The sequence below is a fragment of the Apium graveolens genome, chromosome 6, assembly GCF_009905375.1.
Source record: "Apium graveolens cultivar Ventura chromosome 6, ASM990537v1, whole genome shotgun sequence".
NCBI classification, from domain to species: domain Eukaryota; kingdom Viridiplantae; phylum Streptophyta; class Magnoliopsida; order Apiales; family Apiaceae; genus Apium; species Apium graveolens.
Window position 1 is genome coordinate 290,997,773 of NC_133652.1, and position 18,438 is coordinate 291,016,210.

At 32.7% G+C, this 18,438-nt stretch overlaps 1 protein-coding gene and 1 long non-coding RNA gene across 2 annotated transcripts; one reads left to right on the forward strand and one right to left on the reverse strand.

Moving 5' to 3' along the window:
• The first annotated feature begins 6,575 nt into the window (after positions 1-6,575).
• Positions 6,576-7,247, forward strand: LOC141666214 (uncharacterized). Its single transcript, XM_074472208.1, has one exon. The coding sequence runs from the start codon at positions 6,576-6,578 to the stop codon at positions 7,245-7,247; it is 672 nt and encodes a 223-aa protein (XP_074328309.1).
• Positions 7,248-10,112: 2,865 nt separating this feature from the next.
• On the reverse strand, positions 10,113-10,954 carry LOC141667530 (uncharacterized). The gene is made up of 2 exons (XR_012552661.1): positions 10,755-10,954; positions 10,113-10,670 (listed from the first exon to the last, which is right to left on the reverse strand). It is a non-coding gene; the product is annotated as an uncharacterized LOC141667530 (long non-coding RNA).
• Positions 10,955-18,438: the final 7,484 nt, after the last annotated feature.

The following is an 18,438-nucleotide window of genomic DNA, read 5'->3' on the forward strand; positions in this document are numbered from 1 at the left end:
TGTTCACTAACCTTTGGTAGGTAGCCCTAGCGTTGAAAAGACTAAACGACATCTCGATATAGCAATAGAGACCTATATATGTGATGAATGAAGTGTGCTCTTGGTCAGGTTCATACAGGGGGATTTGATTGTAATCGGAGTATGCATCCATGAAACTCAGCAAAGCATGCCCTAATGTGGCATCAACCAACTGTCAATTCTCAGCAAAGGGAAACTAACCTTTGGGCAGGCTTTGTGTAGATCAGTAAAATCCACGCAAGTTCTCCACTTCCCATTAGTTTTTTTACCAATACCAGATTTTCTAACCATTCCGGGTAAAACGATTCCCTGATCAATCCGACCTCTAAGAGCCTATAAACTTCCTCTGCCAAGGCTACAACACTTTCTCCACTTACTGCCCTGCGCTTTTGCCGAACCCCTTTATGTTTGGAGTCAATATTCAATCGATGGCATATGACTTTCAGATCAATACCAACCATATCCGAGTGGCTCCATGCAAATACATCAAGATTTTCGAAGAGAAATCTCGAACGTCCTTCTTTCAGCCTCAGGTTTAACTGAGAGCCAATCTTCAAAACTTTGCTTGGATCCTTCTCATCGATTTGGATTTCAATTGTATCCTCAGCTAGCCCCATTCTTTCCATGGGAAATAGAATTCGTGGATCCAGATCAAATTGATTATGATCTTCGTTATTTCTTTTAGAAGGCGTGTCCTCTAGAGGAGGAGCATCAAATTCTTCGTAGATCTTTTTAAATGAAGGTGCGCCCTGTGTCATAGGGGCATTAACTTCTTCTGAGATCTTTTTGAAAGAAGGCGCACCCTGCGTCATAGGGGCATCTACCTCTTCTAAATTTTGTGGTGTTAAGGGTGCGCCCTCAAGAGGAAGGGAGTCCATCTTGTACACAACTTGATCTAAGCTTTGCAAAACATCAGCTCTTCCTTCAAGCCGTTCCCCATCAAAACTTCCTTGGATTATATTGTTGTTCGGGATCTTTTCTTCTTCCAAGAATTTGATCCTGAGAGCATCTTTTAAGAATAACGTTGTTGAAGTAGGCTTGGGGGAATATTCATCCTCTTATACAACATAGTAGTGGACACGAATCTCCTAGATTGGTTGCTCGATCGTTCATTCTGGTTCATCATCAGAGGTATCTCTCACTTGGAAATCCTTTTTTTGAAAACCTCTCATAGCTTGTTGGTAACATCCCCGGGAGTCATACTGAGAACCCTTTATACTGCCAACCCTATTTGGGGTTGGAAATTTGATTTTTCGATGATGAATTGAAGTAATGACCCTCATTTCCCTATGAAAAGGTCATCCTAACAACACATTATGGGAAGATTCTTAATTTAGCACTTTGAAATCGAGTATTTTTGTCATAGAGAGAGGACTTTCACCCAAAAGTACATGGCAATAGAATTGATCCCATGACCCTAACACCTTCACCATAAAAACCATAGACCTAAGAATCTTCTCCCGACATGTCTCGATCAGGCAAACCCAATTGTTTATAAGTGTTGTAGTAAAGGACGTTTGTCGAGCTTCAATTATCCACGAAGGCTCTTTAGACGTTCTTAGTCCCGATTTGGAGAGAAATGACCAGAGCGTCATTGTGAGGGTGATGCATCCATCTGGCATTTGCTTCTCTGAAGGTGATCGAGTGGACGAAATCTCAATCGTTAACGGCCACGACAGTGGAGATTTACACCGGCTCCGATCTATATTTTCCATCGGAAAGATTGAACCAGCATTTGATTTTTTTTGGCGATGGCTTTGTCATTTTTTCGTCATTTGTGTTTTCAACATGAGGTAGTATGGTGGCGATTCGATGTGATGCTGTGGTGGAAGTGGTTGCAGTTGGAGAAGATGAAGTTAGGGGCAGGTGAAAGTGGTGATTCATATATGATTTGGTGATGTTTATGAGAATATGGTGATGATTTTGTATAACGGTGATAATTTGTAGGTGGTGGCTAGAATTGTTGGTCGGAGACAGTGGTTGACGAGGACTAGATTTAGTGATTTTTGTATTTTGGGTGGTGATTTTTTGGTCATCAGTGACCGGATGTGGTATTTTTTATTTTTCGGTGGTAATTTTTGGTTTATCGTGGTTATTTTTGGTTTGACGGTGGTGATTTCTGGTGGTCGCCGGAGGCGGCGGTGGCCAGAAATGGTAAACGCCGGAGGTGATGGTGGTTGTTGGGTGGTTGAATAGATAAAAGATAATGAAATATTAAAATATTCAATAGTTAATGAATGGTGAGGGATCAATATGATGTATTTAAAATTTTAAATGTATTGATATGATTAGATTTCATATCTTACAATAGTGGGGTTCTCATTGGTATGCTTTTAGAGTACTATCTTTTTCGAGCAAGACTATATATATATGCCAGTACTCAAGAGAGAACCTACTTAAAAAAGGAACAAGAGAACCTTTTTTTTAAACTAATTTTAAAATTCAAAACAAGTGTAAATACTTTGTTGATTTTCGTAGTGCTTCCATAAAATTAATTACAAACAACAATTTCTTTAAAAAATTTAAAAACTCATGAAAAAAATTTTGAATCTATTTTTATAATTATGTGCCTTATGCATAAGGCCATGATGGTTCAAGAAGACAAGTTTAGGCTTCCAAACTTAAACAAATCATTCCATTTATATGTAAAATATGCAATGTTAAGTACGACACAACAATGGTTTTTTTATAATCATTTGAAAGGTAAAAAAGCACCTTGCCAATGCTAAACACTTCCAAGAACATGCAGGAGCAGCGGTTCAAGTTCTTTAACCCGCCCTATAAGCACTTAAATGTTGATAATGCCTCTAATCCTTTTAGTCACCAATTCAGTAACAGAAAATACATGGGTCTCAAGAATTAATGAGCCAGGATCTTGTTAATTGAGTAATTTTGTAATAAAAAAGTTTGAATTTCATCATCTGAATTAAGATCTACTATGATGGTTATTTTTCGAAAATTTGAGATTGCTTATAGTTATTGATAGTCGCTTCAAATCTCTCGAACTTCCAATCCATCATAATATACCTATGCATCCTTATTTATATACAGATAATTAAGGCAACGTAGTTTATGTGAAATAAGAACCTATGTAAGTTAGGTTTCCCATTATGAGACCCGCTAGTAGAACCCTGTTAGAGGCCTAGCCACGAAGGCATAAGATTAACTTCTGAGGACTTGGATAATATCAAGTTCCAACTCCTGAAGCAAATATGTTATGTCCGAAATTATTGAATACTATGTGATTTATATCTAGTCTTATAAAATAAATAAATGGTTAATACATAATTCAGATTCTTGATTTATTCAGAATAATATTAGTTGCTCGTAAAAATATTTAGATTTGTCAAATGCTCGGTAAGAATACATATATTTTAGTGCCAAAGAAACAAGTAGATATTTGGCCCGAAGGAACTACACACAATCTTTCTCTATTTTCAGCATTGACGCCCAGTAGCCACGTCTCAAGTGAATTCAACATGGACTCAGGTTAGTTTGGTCCACTTATCTTACTTTTATTGTTATATTATTAGTATCTTGTTATAATAATGATTGTCAAATCTTACTAACTAAGGAAGACTCGCGATACTTATCAAGAAAGACTTAATTTAATATTGGAAGCTTGTCACAAAAATCAAGATATTGTTAACCTGGCTAAGAAAACTTACCTAATAAGTTTTCTTAGTATAGTTGATAAAACTCTACTATAAATAGAAGTTTTGTCTAGTCATTTGTACTCGTACAATCACAGAATAAGTAATAATACTTTTGATATCTCTCTCTTTCCTTCTCCATTTCTTACTCTATAGTTTATTTATATCACGTTATCAACACGAGTCTCTGCCAACTGAAGCTTGATTCTCGAAAGAGGTACGACTTATTTTGTCCCACGAGTCTCTATCAACTAAAACTATTTCATAAAAGAGGTACGATTTATTTTATTCTAATTATTGTTACATATTTATTTATGTTACTGATTGAAATCTATAAAGATGTCTATACCGTCAAATAATACTATAAATATTGCTCCGCCATCAAGTAATACTACAATAAAGAAGGCGATGCCGTCAAGTAATAATCAAAAGTTTTCTGGTCGGCTTTGTCGTCTTAACTTTTGTATAAAGTTATTATTTCAACTTGTCTGTTTAAATATTATGTGACATATTATATCTTGTTTAAAATCTATTCAGAATGGCGAATCTTGCATAATTAGAGTTTGTTGCCTTGGATGTATCTGGGGATTAATTTTCTATCTTGGGTAGTCGATGCTGAATTACACATTAGTGCTAACGGGTTAAAAGACACCATGAAATCGGGAAAAACTCCAAGAGTTGAAAAAAACGTCAAGGCTATCATTTTTCTTAGGCATCACATTCATGAAAATTTAAAATCTGAATACTTAACCATAAAAAACCAACTCACCCTTTGGAAAAATCTCAAAGATAGATTTGATCACCAAAAACTTGTTCATCTACCTCATGCCCGGTATGACTGGCTTAACATAAGGTTACAAGATTTCAAATCTGTTGCTGAGTATAATTCTGCCTTATTCAAAATAAGCTCAAAACTGACTTTGTGTGGTAAGAATATTACCAATGCTGACATGATTGAAAAGACGCTCTCAACCTTTCATCCCAACACTATGATTCTGGCACAACAATATCAGGAGCGCAACTTTCAAAAATATAGTGAGCCGATATCTCTCCTTCTTTTAGCTGAAAAGAACAACGAGTTGTTATTGAAAAATCATCAGATACGTCCCATAGGCTCTACCCAGTTACCTGAAGTACATAACACGTCATTCTGGAAGAATGGACGTGGGAAAGGGCATAGAGGAGGACGAGATTACGGACGGAATCGTGGACACGGAAATTTTTGAGGTCAATTTCGTAATGAGTATAACTCTGGTCACCTGAAGTGTCAGCGTGATGGATACAACAACTCTGGCCACCAGAAGTGGCAGAATGAGATGCCAAATAAAAGGAAGGCACCACCAGGAGGGGATACTAGAGATATCTGCTTTAGATGTGGGGCTCATGGGCATTGGACTCGTACTTTTCGTACACCCAAACATCTTGTAGAACTTTACGAGTCATCTAAAAGATAAAATGGATAAAGGATGGAAACAAACTTGGCTAGCTATAATGATGAACCGATGATTAAGACCACAAATGAACTAGAAAATGGTGTTAATATCTACTATGGCCTAGATGACTAGTTTTCATATGCACATCTTTTATGTCATGTGCTGCATCCACTTGTTTCGACATCTACTTCCATGTACTTGTTTTATGTTATTGTTCTATGTTCTAGTTTTATGTACTTTGTTTATCTTAATAAAGTCATTTTTCACTTATATATATGTACACATCACAAATATGGAAGACATATATATTGCTGACTGCGCAACTACTCACACAATTCTACAAAACCAGAAGTATTTTTCTCAGTTAATTAAAACCAACTCACAAGTATGGAAAATTTTGGGTACATCTAATATAATCGAAGGTTTTGGAAAGGATAATTTATCTCCACCGAATGAGACACATGTTCATATACCAAATGCCCTATACTCTAGCAAGTCAACTAGGAACCTCTTAAGTTTTAAGGATATTCGTCTTAATGATTTTCACGTGGAAACTACTGGTGATGGTGGAAAGGAATATCTCCTAATCACTTCAACTACCTCAGGCTATAAGAAAATCTTGGAGAAATTACCATCAGTCTCTTCTGGGTTGTATACCACACAAATAAAGGTCATTGAGTCTTATAATGTCACTATTCCCAAAATTGTTGATCCAAAATCCCTTATTCTGTGGCATGATAGGCTTGGTCATCCAGGAGTTTCTATGATGCATTGTATTATAGGAAATTCTACGGGACATCCTCTTAGACACCATAAGATCATACCACAAGATGAACTTCCTTGTTCATCTTGTTCTCTAGGAAAATTATTTGTTCGACCATCTCATGTTAAACTTCAAACGGAATCCCCCAAGTTCTTAGAACGGATTCAAGGTGACATTTGTGGTCCCATTCATCCATCTTCAGGCCCATTTAGATATTTCATAATTTTAATTGATACATCAACCAGATGGTCTCATGTATGTCTACTTTCTACCTGAAATTTAGCCTTTGCCAAACTGCTTTCCCAAACAATAAAGTTACGAGCCCAATTCCCTGACCATCCTATTAAATCAATTCGTTTAGATAATGCTGCTGAATTTACATCCTCAACTTTCAATGATTATTGTATGATGGTAGGAATCTCAGTCGAACATTCAGTAGCGTACGTACATACCCAAAATGGTTTGGCAGAATCTTTGATTAAAAGACTTCAACTTATCGTTCGTCCCTTACTTCTTAGAGCCAACTTACCTACATCTGTTTGGGGTCATGGTATATTACGTGCTGCGTAACTAATAAGGATTAGGCCATCCTCCTATCATAAACAATCTCCCCATCAACTAGCACTTGGTCAAATTCCTGATGTCTCTCATTTTAGGATTTTTGGTTGTGCCGTATATGTTCCCATTGCCTCACCTTAAAGGTCAAAGATGGGACCGCAAAGGAGGATGGGTATATATGTCGGTTTTGATTCACCATCTATTATAAGATATCTTGAACCTCTAACTGGGGATGTTTTTACTGTTCGCTATGCTGATTGTCATTTTGATGAGTCAATATTTATGACATTAGGGGGAGATAAATTATTGCATAAGATAAACCCTGACTTGACATGGAATACATCACGATTAAATACTTTAGATCCGCGAACTAATCAATGCGAATCTGAAGTTCAAAGAATTATTCATATGCAAAATATTGCTAATCAACTGCCAGATGCTTTTAGTGATTCTAGGCATATTGTTAAATCACATATACCTGCCATTAATGCCTTAGCAAGGGTTGAAATACCTATTCATAAATCAGTTCACGAAGAATTGATTAATAATTCAAAACCACGCCAGAAGCGCGGTAGACCAATCAGTGCAAAAGATGTTGTACCACGAAAACGGAAAAAGATTGGACATGCCTCTGAAGTGGCAAATGTTCCACACAATACCCTAGAAGTGGTATCACCTCCTGAAGAGGTTAAAACCCCTGAAGTGGCAGTGACAAAACCACAAGAAGTGGTATTTCCTTTAGAAGAGGATATTGCCCCTGAAATGGCACATACTTCCGTAAAAGCAAAGGTACCTGAAAGTTATGAGATCTCATTGAGTTAAAATTAGTTCAGTCAGCGTACATGCATGCATGCCTTATCATAAGTATAATATGTGATCTTGATTTGTTACATGATTAATTAGTATGTTGAACTTCTAAGGCCCATGTATGTTTGCTTGCTTATGGTCCTGTTACTTTTGTTTATATAATTTGTTTTGATTAGATTGCGTCAGCAGGCTATTAAGTCTCTGGATACTTAAATGTAAATTAAAATTATGGAGTCTACCTCGATTTAGTTGTTATATTAATTAATTGTTTATTAATATTTAGCTTTTATTAATTAATGATGAGTGCCTATGTTCTGTGTTAATGTGATATAGCATGAGGTATGTTTGTGAAGTTTGTATAAGATGTGTTATAGATTAAAATAATTAATTATGTTTTGCTCGTTAAATGTTAGGCTATGTTCATGTTATTAATTTCAGATTTTAAGTGTCGACTTTGATGTAAGTACTTTTTTACTTACTTTTTAATTTTCGAAAATGATATTTCTATTCTGTTTTTGATTTCGTATAAGATATAAGAACTTTGATTTTGAAATTATAAGATATATGTATTTGTGAATTTTAGAATCTCAGTCTCTATGTTTTTGAACCCGTTCGTAATTTACGTTATAGTTATGGGACTAGTCTTAGATACCCTTATTAGGCGCACAAGTGTGCAATTTTAGATACCTACTAAGGGCGCGTAATTATTGAACTTTAGATGTCGACCACAGACAAGGTGTGGTATAAAGAATAAAAATAAGAATAAGATGTCAGCTACTGGTAAAGTGTGGTCGTAGATCAAGACTGTGGTACTTATAAGAATTATCGTTTCGTTATTTTACTCTGTTCTAATATGTTATAAAATCTGCTATGCTCCGTTTTAAATTCTAAATTTTAAAATATAAAACTTTGGGTTGGCTTTATTTTAGAAAATATTTTACAAAATTATTATTGTTTTGGGAAAAATTCGTTTTATTAAAACACCCATTATTTTTCTGTTTAAGAGTTAGTCAATTTATATTTGCTGAGCTTTGGAGCTCATCCCTTTTAATATTTCAGGGTTGGAATTTGGAGCATATTAAGGATAAGGAATGAGAATTATGTGGAGATATGTGTCCTGCTTCGTTTCGTGCTATTTGAATTAGAATAAAGACTTTGTTTTTAGAGAATGAATTTGATCATCTGTTAGAGAATTATTACGGGATTTATGGAGCTGTGTCTCCGTTTTTATGAATTTGATTATTGAGTTTGACCGCTGCTTTGACTCTTTTAGTTATTTTTAAATTATCAAAATAAGAATCTATTTTTATTTTAGTTTCGATTTAGAACTAATAGTCTGGAACTGCGGCTGTTACACTTCACAAGTGCTTAGACAAAAATATATTTAAGCCCGGTCCAAAAAACCAGCAAATATCACTATCCGATACCAAATATCAACTCCAAATAACTATAACGAATCACTAAAATGAGTGCTTAAGATGAAATGATGTTCTTAATAATTTAATGATCAATTAGGATATTATTGGAGTACTTTGTTTTTTATCTTTGATCTTAAAATTTAATTTGTTGGACTTGTTTTCAAGAAGCAATCAAGCGGACCACTTCTCCACTCTTCTTTTTACATTATTTTCTTTTATTGCTGATTGTTAGAATAAATATATGTGTTACTGAACTTTACTTTTATGCCACTTATAGTAAAGAATCACATTTGATCATTATAAGTGTTTGCTTTTCATCATTAACTTTTGTTGATATGGAGAGAAATTTGAGTGTATGTATTACTTTTCTACGTCTTTTGGTATTTTCAATTATTGCTAATAACTTTCACTTACTTTAAGAAATATAAATATGAATAATTTACAAATCATTTCTGGAAGCAATCTAAAAAACTTCTTTTATTGAAATGCGATTGAGGAAACTTTGAGTTTAAGTCTAATATTATTTTCTTGGCGCTTTATCTTAAATGCCTCATAATTTAATCATACCATATAAAAAAAAATTACCAATCATTTTGATGATAATGAAGAAAAATATTTACAGAAAAATTTTGAAAGTTTGTTTTAAAATTTTTAAAAATTGATTTTAAATTTTGTTATATACAGTTTTTATATTTTTTGCATGAATTTTTTTCTAAAATATTATCTTAAAGATTCATAACAAAACTAATTTAAAAAATTATTTTATTCATATAAATTTAAAATAATCTTGTTTTATTCGAATATAAGTTATATAAGACAATCAAGTCAAAATAATAAATATTTAGGATGCGCCGACTAGTAATTAACACTAGGATGGCTAACTAGTAAAGTAATAATTCCAGGGTTTGCACAACTCTTTTGGGTCGTTTGATTAAATAAATTTAGGTATCAACTATGTGTTTTATCCCTTTTAAGCTTATACATTGGTTCATAATTTTTATTAGTTGAAACTCATACTGAAATCACTAGGAATACATTTGATAGCTTAAAGGGGTACGACGTATCAGATTCATTTTTATTATTCATCTTTATTTTTATAATTAAATACAATTTTAATATACATATTTTAAATTTGATATATTATTTAATTTTCAATAAAATGATAATAATTTTTATTTAATGCCAATTAGTAAGATTTAATTTATTAAAAAATATTAAATTATTATTTATTTGGTTAAATTAAATTTTACTAATCATATACTTTTTATTATTTTTTTTTTTTAAATTATGTAGAAACTTAATTTCAATGTACAATGTATACTTACAAACGCAAAATTGAGATTTCTATTATATTTAAAATTAATTCATAATTCCAAACCAATACAATTTCTGAACCAAACAATCCCTCGGATATAGGTATAATGATATATGCAAATACAGGCTCACTGCTCTCGAGTATGTATACGCAAATACAAGCTCCTCTTAATTCATTGATCAGTGAACAAAAACACTGGCACTGTGGTACATAACAAAAAAATACTGAGTAGTACTGGACTAGTACACAAACATACACACTTACACGCGCGCACGGAAGCATGAAGAAAGAAAATAGTATATATTTCGTTTTCATAACTTACACCGCAACAAAATCAGGTATTTCCGTCCATAACAGCTGGAAACTGGAAAGTATTGGGTAATAAATGGCCAGATTTGTTGTAGTGTTACTCGTCGATTGGATGAGTTGATAATTAAATAGGAGTCTTAAGTCCTCCATTATGATCACCACCATTAGTTTTAAACATAGAGTTGAAAATATCGTATGGCTTGGGAGCTCCTGGCCCGTACTGACCAGGTGGTGGAGGAGGACAGTGTGTTGGCTTTTCATAAGCACTAGAGACCAACCGTTTGCTATACTCGCCAAAGCTCATTCTTATTTTATTTGCTTCTTCAACAAGAGAGCTTGAAGGAGTCTTTGTCTTCTTGATGTTTCTGCTCCCGATCTTCAACATATCATCGATTCCTGTATCACATGCAAATTTATTATACACAGTAGTTTACAACATGCCACTTGAATCTAGGTTTATAAATATAGAAGCTGTATTACCTGGTGATCTTGCTTGAGCCATTTGTAGTAAAGCAAAGATGGATAAAAGTAAGAGAGCTTTGATTACTTTGATGAATATGCCCATTTCTTTCTCTACTCAATACTAAGCACAGACTAGCTTCTACTTATAGTGTTATTCATATTTAATAAACACAACTTGCATGTACTCCTAAATGGTTTATATTAAACTATATATTTTCACGGCAAGAAACGGTGTTCATTAGTGACCGAATTCAAAGGCTACTAAATATAACCAACTAACATGGATATATTGTAATTATGACTATAACCGACCAAGTACCAACCGTTATTGATAGATTATTGTTTCATTTCTAACCGAACAAAACTAACTAGAGAAATAGTTGGCTGTTGGGAATATGATCAAAATCGGCCGATTTTCAATTGGTTATCTTTTTTGTAGGTTCCGTTTTATGCCATCCGTTTTATGCCATCTATGTGCCGGTTCATGTCACTTTCAACTTCGACTTAATTTGACCGGACAAAGGTGAGTTGATCATTTTTGCTCAGTCATTTTTTATTAGTCAATTCGGTTAATCACTCACGTATTTTTATATATAAGACCAGATATGATAACAGACCAACTATTTTGTGTCTACTTACAATGAAATTTGATTGTAAATAATTTTACATTTATGGCCAACCTTTTACAATCAGCTTTTTATGACTTGGCAATTTCCTTGTGATACATGGGTTACATGTTAAGAAATCAAAATTTATAAACAATTTATGAGTTAAAATCATCAGAGGTTTTAAGCTACTGATTATATCTCATTTGAGGGTCCATCTATGTAGTTCCATGACTACATAGGCAAACAAGACTCGTCTCTAGATCCCTAAATTTCTAACACCTTGTAGTAAATATTTATGGACATGATATACTTATATCATGACCCCATAAACTTATTTTGACTTATGTCCCCGATTTCAGAGCCCCTGAGTCGATTTACATTCATTTAAGATAATGTTTTTGATTATTTTTGACTTTTTTTTCTTGTAATGTTTTTGGGAATATAAAGTTCTCAAAAACAAATTTCAAGTAATTTTTATAATATATTATTACAAAAAGATAGGTTCAGGGTCACATGTCATCGAGCTTTCTTTGTTAATTAATCAAGAGATTTTACATGATTTATCATCACCGGCCATAAATAATCAAATTATATATGATCATACTTTCTTTATCTCTTTGGTAAATTAAGATTTAAATTAGGTTAATTACTGGATACGACTTAAAGCTTAAATTTACTCTTACTCTAATAGGGAGACCACTTTTATAACAACCAATTGTTTTAAAGATGAAAGACATATATTAAGTTCTACACGAACGATGATATAATATTTTAAAAAAAGTTGTCTTGTCACAATTTTTTCAGTGTGTTTTAATGTTAAAAATTTCAACTTAATTCAATGAAAAGAGTTTATCTCTTAATAAATAGTGAGATATACTGTAAAACATCCTATAAAAGTGATATAGAGAGTTTATCCTTCAAATTTAAAAGTAAAAATTATTTTTGTCCCTTAACTATTTTTTCCTTAGAAACCTACAACTGAACTTACATTTTAATTTATTTAGTCAATAACGTTAATGTTGTATTTAATTGTACCACATTCCGTCAAATTTGATTGTTGACCGTTAAGTACAGTGCCTACGTGAACAGTCTTGTTGATGTGTTATGCTGATGTGTCGTAACCATATATTTATAAATATAACCTGATTCTTAATATGCAACAATATTTCTATTCATTTCAAATTTGGGGAAACTTCTAAATTAGGGTCCTTATATCTCTAAAAAAAATAATAGCATCTATCATGTCCACTTCTTCAATTGATTCGCAAGCTAGAAGTTACAGAGCCATACGTTGCTATTGTGGAGTTGAAGCACGAATCTGGGTATCCTCTAAACCAAAATTTAGAGTTCTACAAAGATCGAAGTAAGTACTGTGAATTTTTTTTATGATATGACAAGCCTACTGTGCAAACAAAACGTAAAGAATTTGGAGGCTTAGAGATTGAGAATGCCATGTTGGAGGAAAAAAAGAGTTTGGAGGCTTCAGTAGAGTGTTCAAAGATTGAAATTGCTTTCTTGAAGCTAATGTTGCAATCCAAGAATGAATCCATGGTGTGCAACGGAGCTACCATTGTTGTGCTATTTGTCATGTTAGTTTGTACCTTAGTTAATCTACTAGCAAGAACATGATTTATTTTGTTTTCTGAAACTTGTATAAGATTGCAATATTGTTAACAATGAAGTATTGATTATATGATGATGTTATATTGAACATTAGTTTGTTGATTGTTGTTTGTTACTATTAATAAGTATTACATTATGACAATATTCTTGTCTAGTACTGATAAGAAACTGATAGTAACATAGACTGATAAAAACTTCATAGTTTCATACCAAAAGCAATTAAATAATCTGATAGCAAATAAAATTATATAATCTCATAGTTTCATCTGCAATTATGATAACACAAATCTCATACCAAAAGAAATTATATAGTCTCATAGCAAATGTCTAGTACTTAAAAAAGTAAAAGGTGTTTCCATCACATATTACATCGGTTCTACTTCTTCAGTTCACTCCTTGGTTAAACTCTTTTGCCACCCTTCTTTAATTGAGAATGAAGTGTGGATGGTTGACTAGAAGTTTCTTGCCTTTGTACCACCTCTGTACCTTGAGTTGCAGTGCATGGCTGTGAACTAGTCAATTTATTTGTACTTGTTGATGAGGACAAGTATGTAGTCCATCATCTCTAATTAACACTCCCATACCAGTTGGTCTTCCACTAGTCTGAAATTGAGTGGTTGAGGCCTTTGGAGGTCTTCCCCTCCTTTATTTTTGAGTTGTCTCTGTTGAAGGCTGATTATTATTTGAATTTATTTGATTATCAGTCCTATTTTGCACTGGTATGACCCTCTTTTTTGGTTGTGCTTGCTCTCATGAATCTTTGTTGCTACCGTACGCAAATAATATTACAAATTCACAAATAAGATTAGTTAATCATAAATGACAAATGATAAATATTTGTTACTTATCTACCATACTTGTGTTGTTTTATATTTCCTCACATTTTGTTTATTTCTCAAGAAGTGTGCTTTTGCAGCCTCAAATTGTGCTTTTTAGATTATGTAGCTTTTGTTGCCTTGCACAACATCTGTGCCTGCTTCTGGAAGGTGCTCATCAATAGCATTCTTCAAACCCTATGAAATATTAAGAACATTTAAGGTTATATAAGTACAAGTACGAAGGGACAAAAATGATAAGTACAAAAGATGTATAGTATACCTTTTGTTAATATGTTATAGCTGTATACGAGTATCCATCACCAAGATTAAAGTCATTTTTTTAGGAGTTTGATAAATCACACCAAAGATTATGTGCACTCAACTTCAACAACAACACATGCTATTGGGAACATTTGATTATTAGCATCCCTTCATATAGTTGTCAGCAACTCACCCTCACCCTTGACATAGCCTTTCAAAAAATAACAATTTAATCCTATTATTTTTCTGCAACCACTTAAAAATCCCTTTCTCAGTGCTTCAAAATATATGTAAATTCTTTAAAATGTTGGATTCTCACACTCTTCATTTACCTCTCCTTTAATGTACACAGAACTTTCAGGGTTTGTTCTCAGCACCTCAACCCCATAATCCCATAATCTACCATAATGCTATTTTAGAACATACTCCAACTCAGACATAACAATTTTCTTAGCCCACCAACACTAATTTAAATTTCACTATATCTTGAACTTTGCAATTATGGCTTCTGCAAACTCTTTAAGCTTCCATCTTGGGTTGCTTCTGACTACACTCCCAAACAGTTTTGCTAACCAGTTAGCCTTAACCATTTTTTGCTTGCTTACAGTGATACAATTGTATTCTTTTTTATAGGTTCTAATTTGAAAAGCTTCATCATTCTGCATACAACTAGCCCACAGCTCCCACTTGTATCCATCTCTGCATTTGGCTTGCATTCTCTTGAAACCTGATCTCTTGAAATAAACTCTTCTCTGTTTAGCCACACCATAATTTCTTATAGCATCTTTCAATATCTCTCTTGAAGTGACGATCAAACCAGCCTCAAACTCAATATGCTCCATGGGTGTGTTTGGATTGAAGGTTGAATATTGTCTCACCTATTTTTTCTTGCTAACTATTTTCTTAACATTTATGTTGTCAACTTCTTCATCGTCACTAGAATTAGAGGATTGAAGCATATCAAATGAATCACGGTCTTCTTTCTTATCTAACTTTTTATCTACCTTGTCACATCCAATATCTTGATTATCATCAAATTTAGGAAATACGTTTGACAACATTTCATGCTCATGCTACACAAAATCCATTCATTCAGGCATTTGCCCCAAAAACTCATCCTGCAGACCAGTACCCCTTGTCTCATGCCTCTCATACTCCTCATTTTGTTCTTCATCCACTTGATCCAATGTAATAATATTAGTACCATTGCTAATATGCATTTCAGTTAGATTACCATCCTTTAAGGGATCAATCTTTCTTTCTGTTAGATATAATCACATACAGACGGGGGGTGAATGTGTGTTTGTGTTTTTCTGCTTTTCTTGAAGTATTTCTGATGGTGAACAAAGTAAATTAAAATCTTGTAGTTATTTGTGTTAGTACTGAATTTAGACAGATAAAATAGTGAACACAAATATTTCAAAACTCACTTAATTTTATATTAAAATTAAGAATGTTTTTCTACAAAATTTCTAGGCTCTTTGTTGATAAAGAGCTTAGTTTCTTTCTTGAGAGAATACAAGATTTTTCTGATCTAAATTGTTACAGCTAACAAAGCATCCAGTGTTTACTTTATAGAACAATAAACCCTGGTTATTACACAGCATGTAACAACATGTACTAAACCCTATTTTTAGATAATCAAATCTTTCTATTTATGGCTTAGTGTATCTTTGCTAATCTTGCACGCCTGTGACTTTACTTTGTCAGTTAATCTTGGCCTTTGATCTTGCATTCTTCAAGCTGCTTTTGTAGACTTGTCAATCCAACTGATTAGATTGTTTGTTGATTGATAATCTTGGATATTGAACTGATTCGCACTTTGTACTTTGAATTTAGCTCGAGATCTCCAGTTTGGAATGTAGAGAACTTGACATCTCGATAAGTATATTGACTTATCGAGATCTCTAATCACTCCATAGTTGTTTTGACTTATCGGAGTCTCTGAGTTCTCTATAAGAGAATTTGGCTTGTCGAGATCTCTCATCTTCATGTCTTCACTTTACCATATATTACTGCATCAAGACGCAACTCTTTAACCGACTCATGATTCCACAATAATTTATAAGCTTCTTGTGGTCGGAAGTTTCTTGTAATAAATTTTAAGACCATTTCCATAATCAACATCATCCAAATAAGCTAAGAAACAGTCTAATAGTAAGTCATTAACCTCAACCCCGTAGATAGTATCGCATTTACCTCCTTTGTAGTAATATATTCCTTCTCTGGTTTTGAACTCCCCCCCCGTAATATATCTCGGGCTTGATTGTGTCCATTTAACCTACATAAAAATTAGTTTAGAAATTAATTAGAACAAGTGAATACGATATCTATTACATGACATAGTAAAGAGATAATGCAAGTTTATGACTTCTTCATACCTTAATCGTGATTGTTTTTGAAAAAAAACCTTAATCGTGATTATTTTGCATATTTAAAAGAGGGGTTTTGTTTGATCAGGGAAAAGGGGGATTTTTTGATCGGGTAAAGAGGGTTTTCTATTTGTTATGTGTTTTCGAGGGTTTTGTTCATGTAATCATCCACGTGTCAAACTATTGACACGCTGGGTTAAGTATTAACGAGTGTTAATTATTTTTAACGGAGTACTTACTTACTAACAAAATAATTAGTATAATTCTAATTATACGATATATTTATTTTGTTAAGTGGTAAGTCTCAAATAACTAGTATAATTCTAATTATACGATATATTTATAATTTTTTTCTTTATCATATTTATTAAATTAGAGGGTTCTTTTATACTAGTTAGCACCAGTTATATTATCCATTGTCACTATTTTATCTTGTCTAATCAATAAATATGAATAAAAAGTAAATATTATAATCACAATTTGATATTATGACAATTATCCTTATATTTAATTTGGTTGAAGAAAATGTATGTTTAGAATAATAGGGAAGAAAGGACGGAGAAATTTTCATTTTACACTAGATATCTTTTCTAATACCTATCTGGGAAATATCTTATACAAATATATTAAAGTTTAGTATGACGTCAAATTTAGTAATATTTTTAGTATTCACTTTTGGTGTGACAGTAAAGTAATTTAGATTTGGATAAGAAATTGTCCACAAATACTAAGTAGATTAGTTACCACTTACCAACTCACCATAAAAATTAGAAAATTATCAAAAATACTAATTTTAATAATTTTTTATGATTGTAAGATTTTTTTTAAATATTTACAAAAATACAGTGCAACCAAAATCGAGTTTTTTTGTTGCATTTGAGGTTGCATAGTCGAGGTGGTATCTAGTTGCAGAAAAAAAACGTATTTTTGTAAAAAATTGAAAAATAGTATTTTTGCAAATAAAAATATATTTTTGCAATTTCTTAAAAATATTACAGTATTTTTGCAAAAAATAGTTTGAACTTGGATATTTTTCAAAAAACCCATAAAAATTTTAGTTTACATACTTAAAAATGTAAAATATGATTAATTAGGATTTGTTGAATATGTTTGACACCTTAACGATACCTTTATTAGATAGTACACGTATGGATGACAAAATAATCCGATCCGACGGATACCCGATCCGAAACCCGAAATTTTGGATTTACCGAACCCGATTTTTTGGATTTAATTTTTAAACCCGAATGTGTTAACCAAATGAAATAATTTTTCGTTTATAATAATATAGTATAGATAGATTGATTAGTTTGTTATATTATAATTTAAATTACTAAAATTAAGGTAATAAAGAAGTTGAGTATGATTAGAAATTAAGTTGGATAATAATTCATAGAGTTTGTAGTTATATTAGATACATGATTTAATTTTTTAATTAAACTATATTTTTAAAAACTTTGCTTTTAGAGGGTGTTAACATATTTTTTAGAAAGGTGTTAACCAAACGACCAAACGAAATCATGTTTCGCTTATAATAGTTAAGTATAGATAGATAACTAAATTGGGCCCACTCCATTCAAATTTGGAAAAGCTCAATTCTTATGAATCCCGAATTAAGCTCCCCATCATTTTTTCATGTCACCACTTTATCAAAAACAAATTATATGCGCACAAGGGTTGACTCAGTTGGTTAAAGAGGGGATAATTATCTTCTTAGTCACGGGTTTGAATCCCACATGAGAAGAATTTATGATTATGACTTCTAAACTAGAGCATGTCACTTACGTGCGGTTTACCTTGGTTCACGTGGTTTGCAGGTTATTGCGTGATCCCGTGGGGTTTACCCAGTGCGCACCCGAAGGGTAGCGGCTGCGGGTTCCCTACGATATTTTTTTTATAAAATATACCAATTACTTTTAAATTATAGGCCTTAACTATATATGAATTTGAAAGAAAAATCAACAACTACCTTAACACTTTCAATTCATCATCACTTACTAACTTAAACAATCAAACTACT

Bases quoted from the DNA above. Each gene is read 5' to 3' on its own strand.
- LOC141666214 (XM_074472208.1), top strand. From the start codon at position 6,576: ATGGGACCGCAAAGGAGGATGGGTATATATGTCGGTTTTGATTCACCA.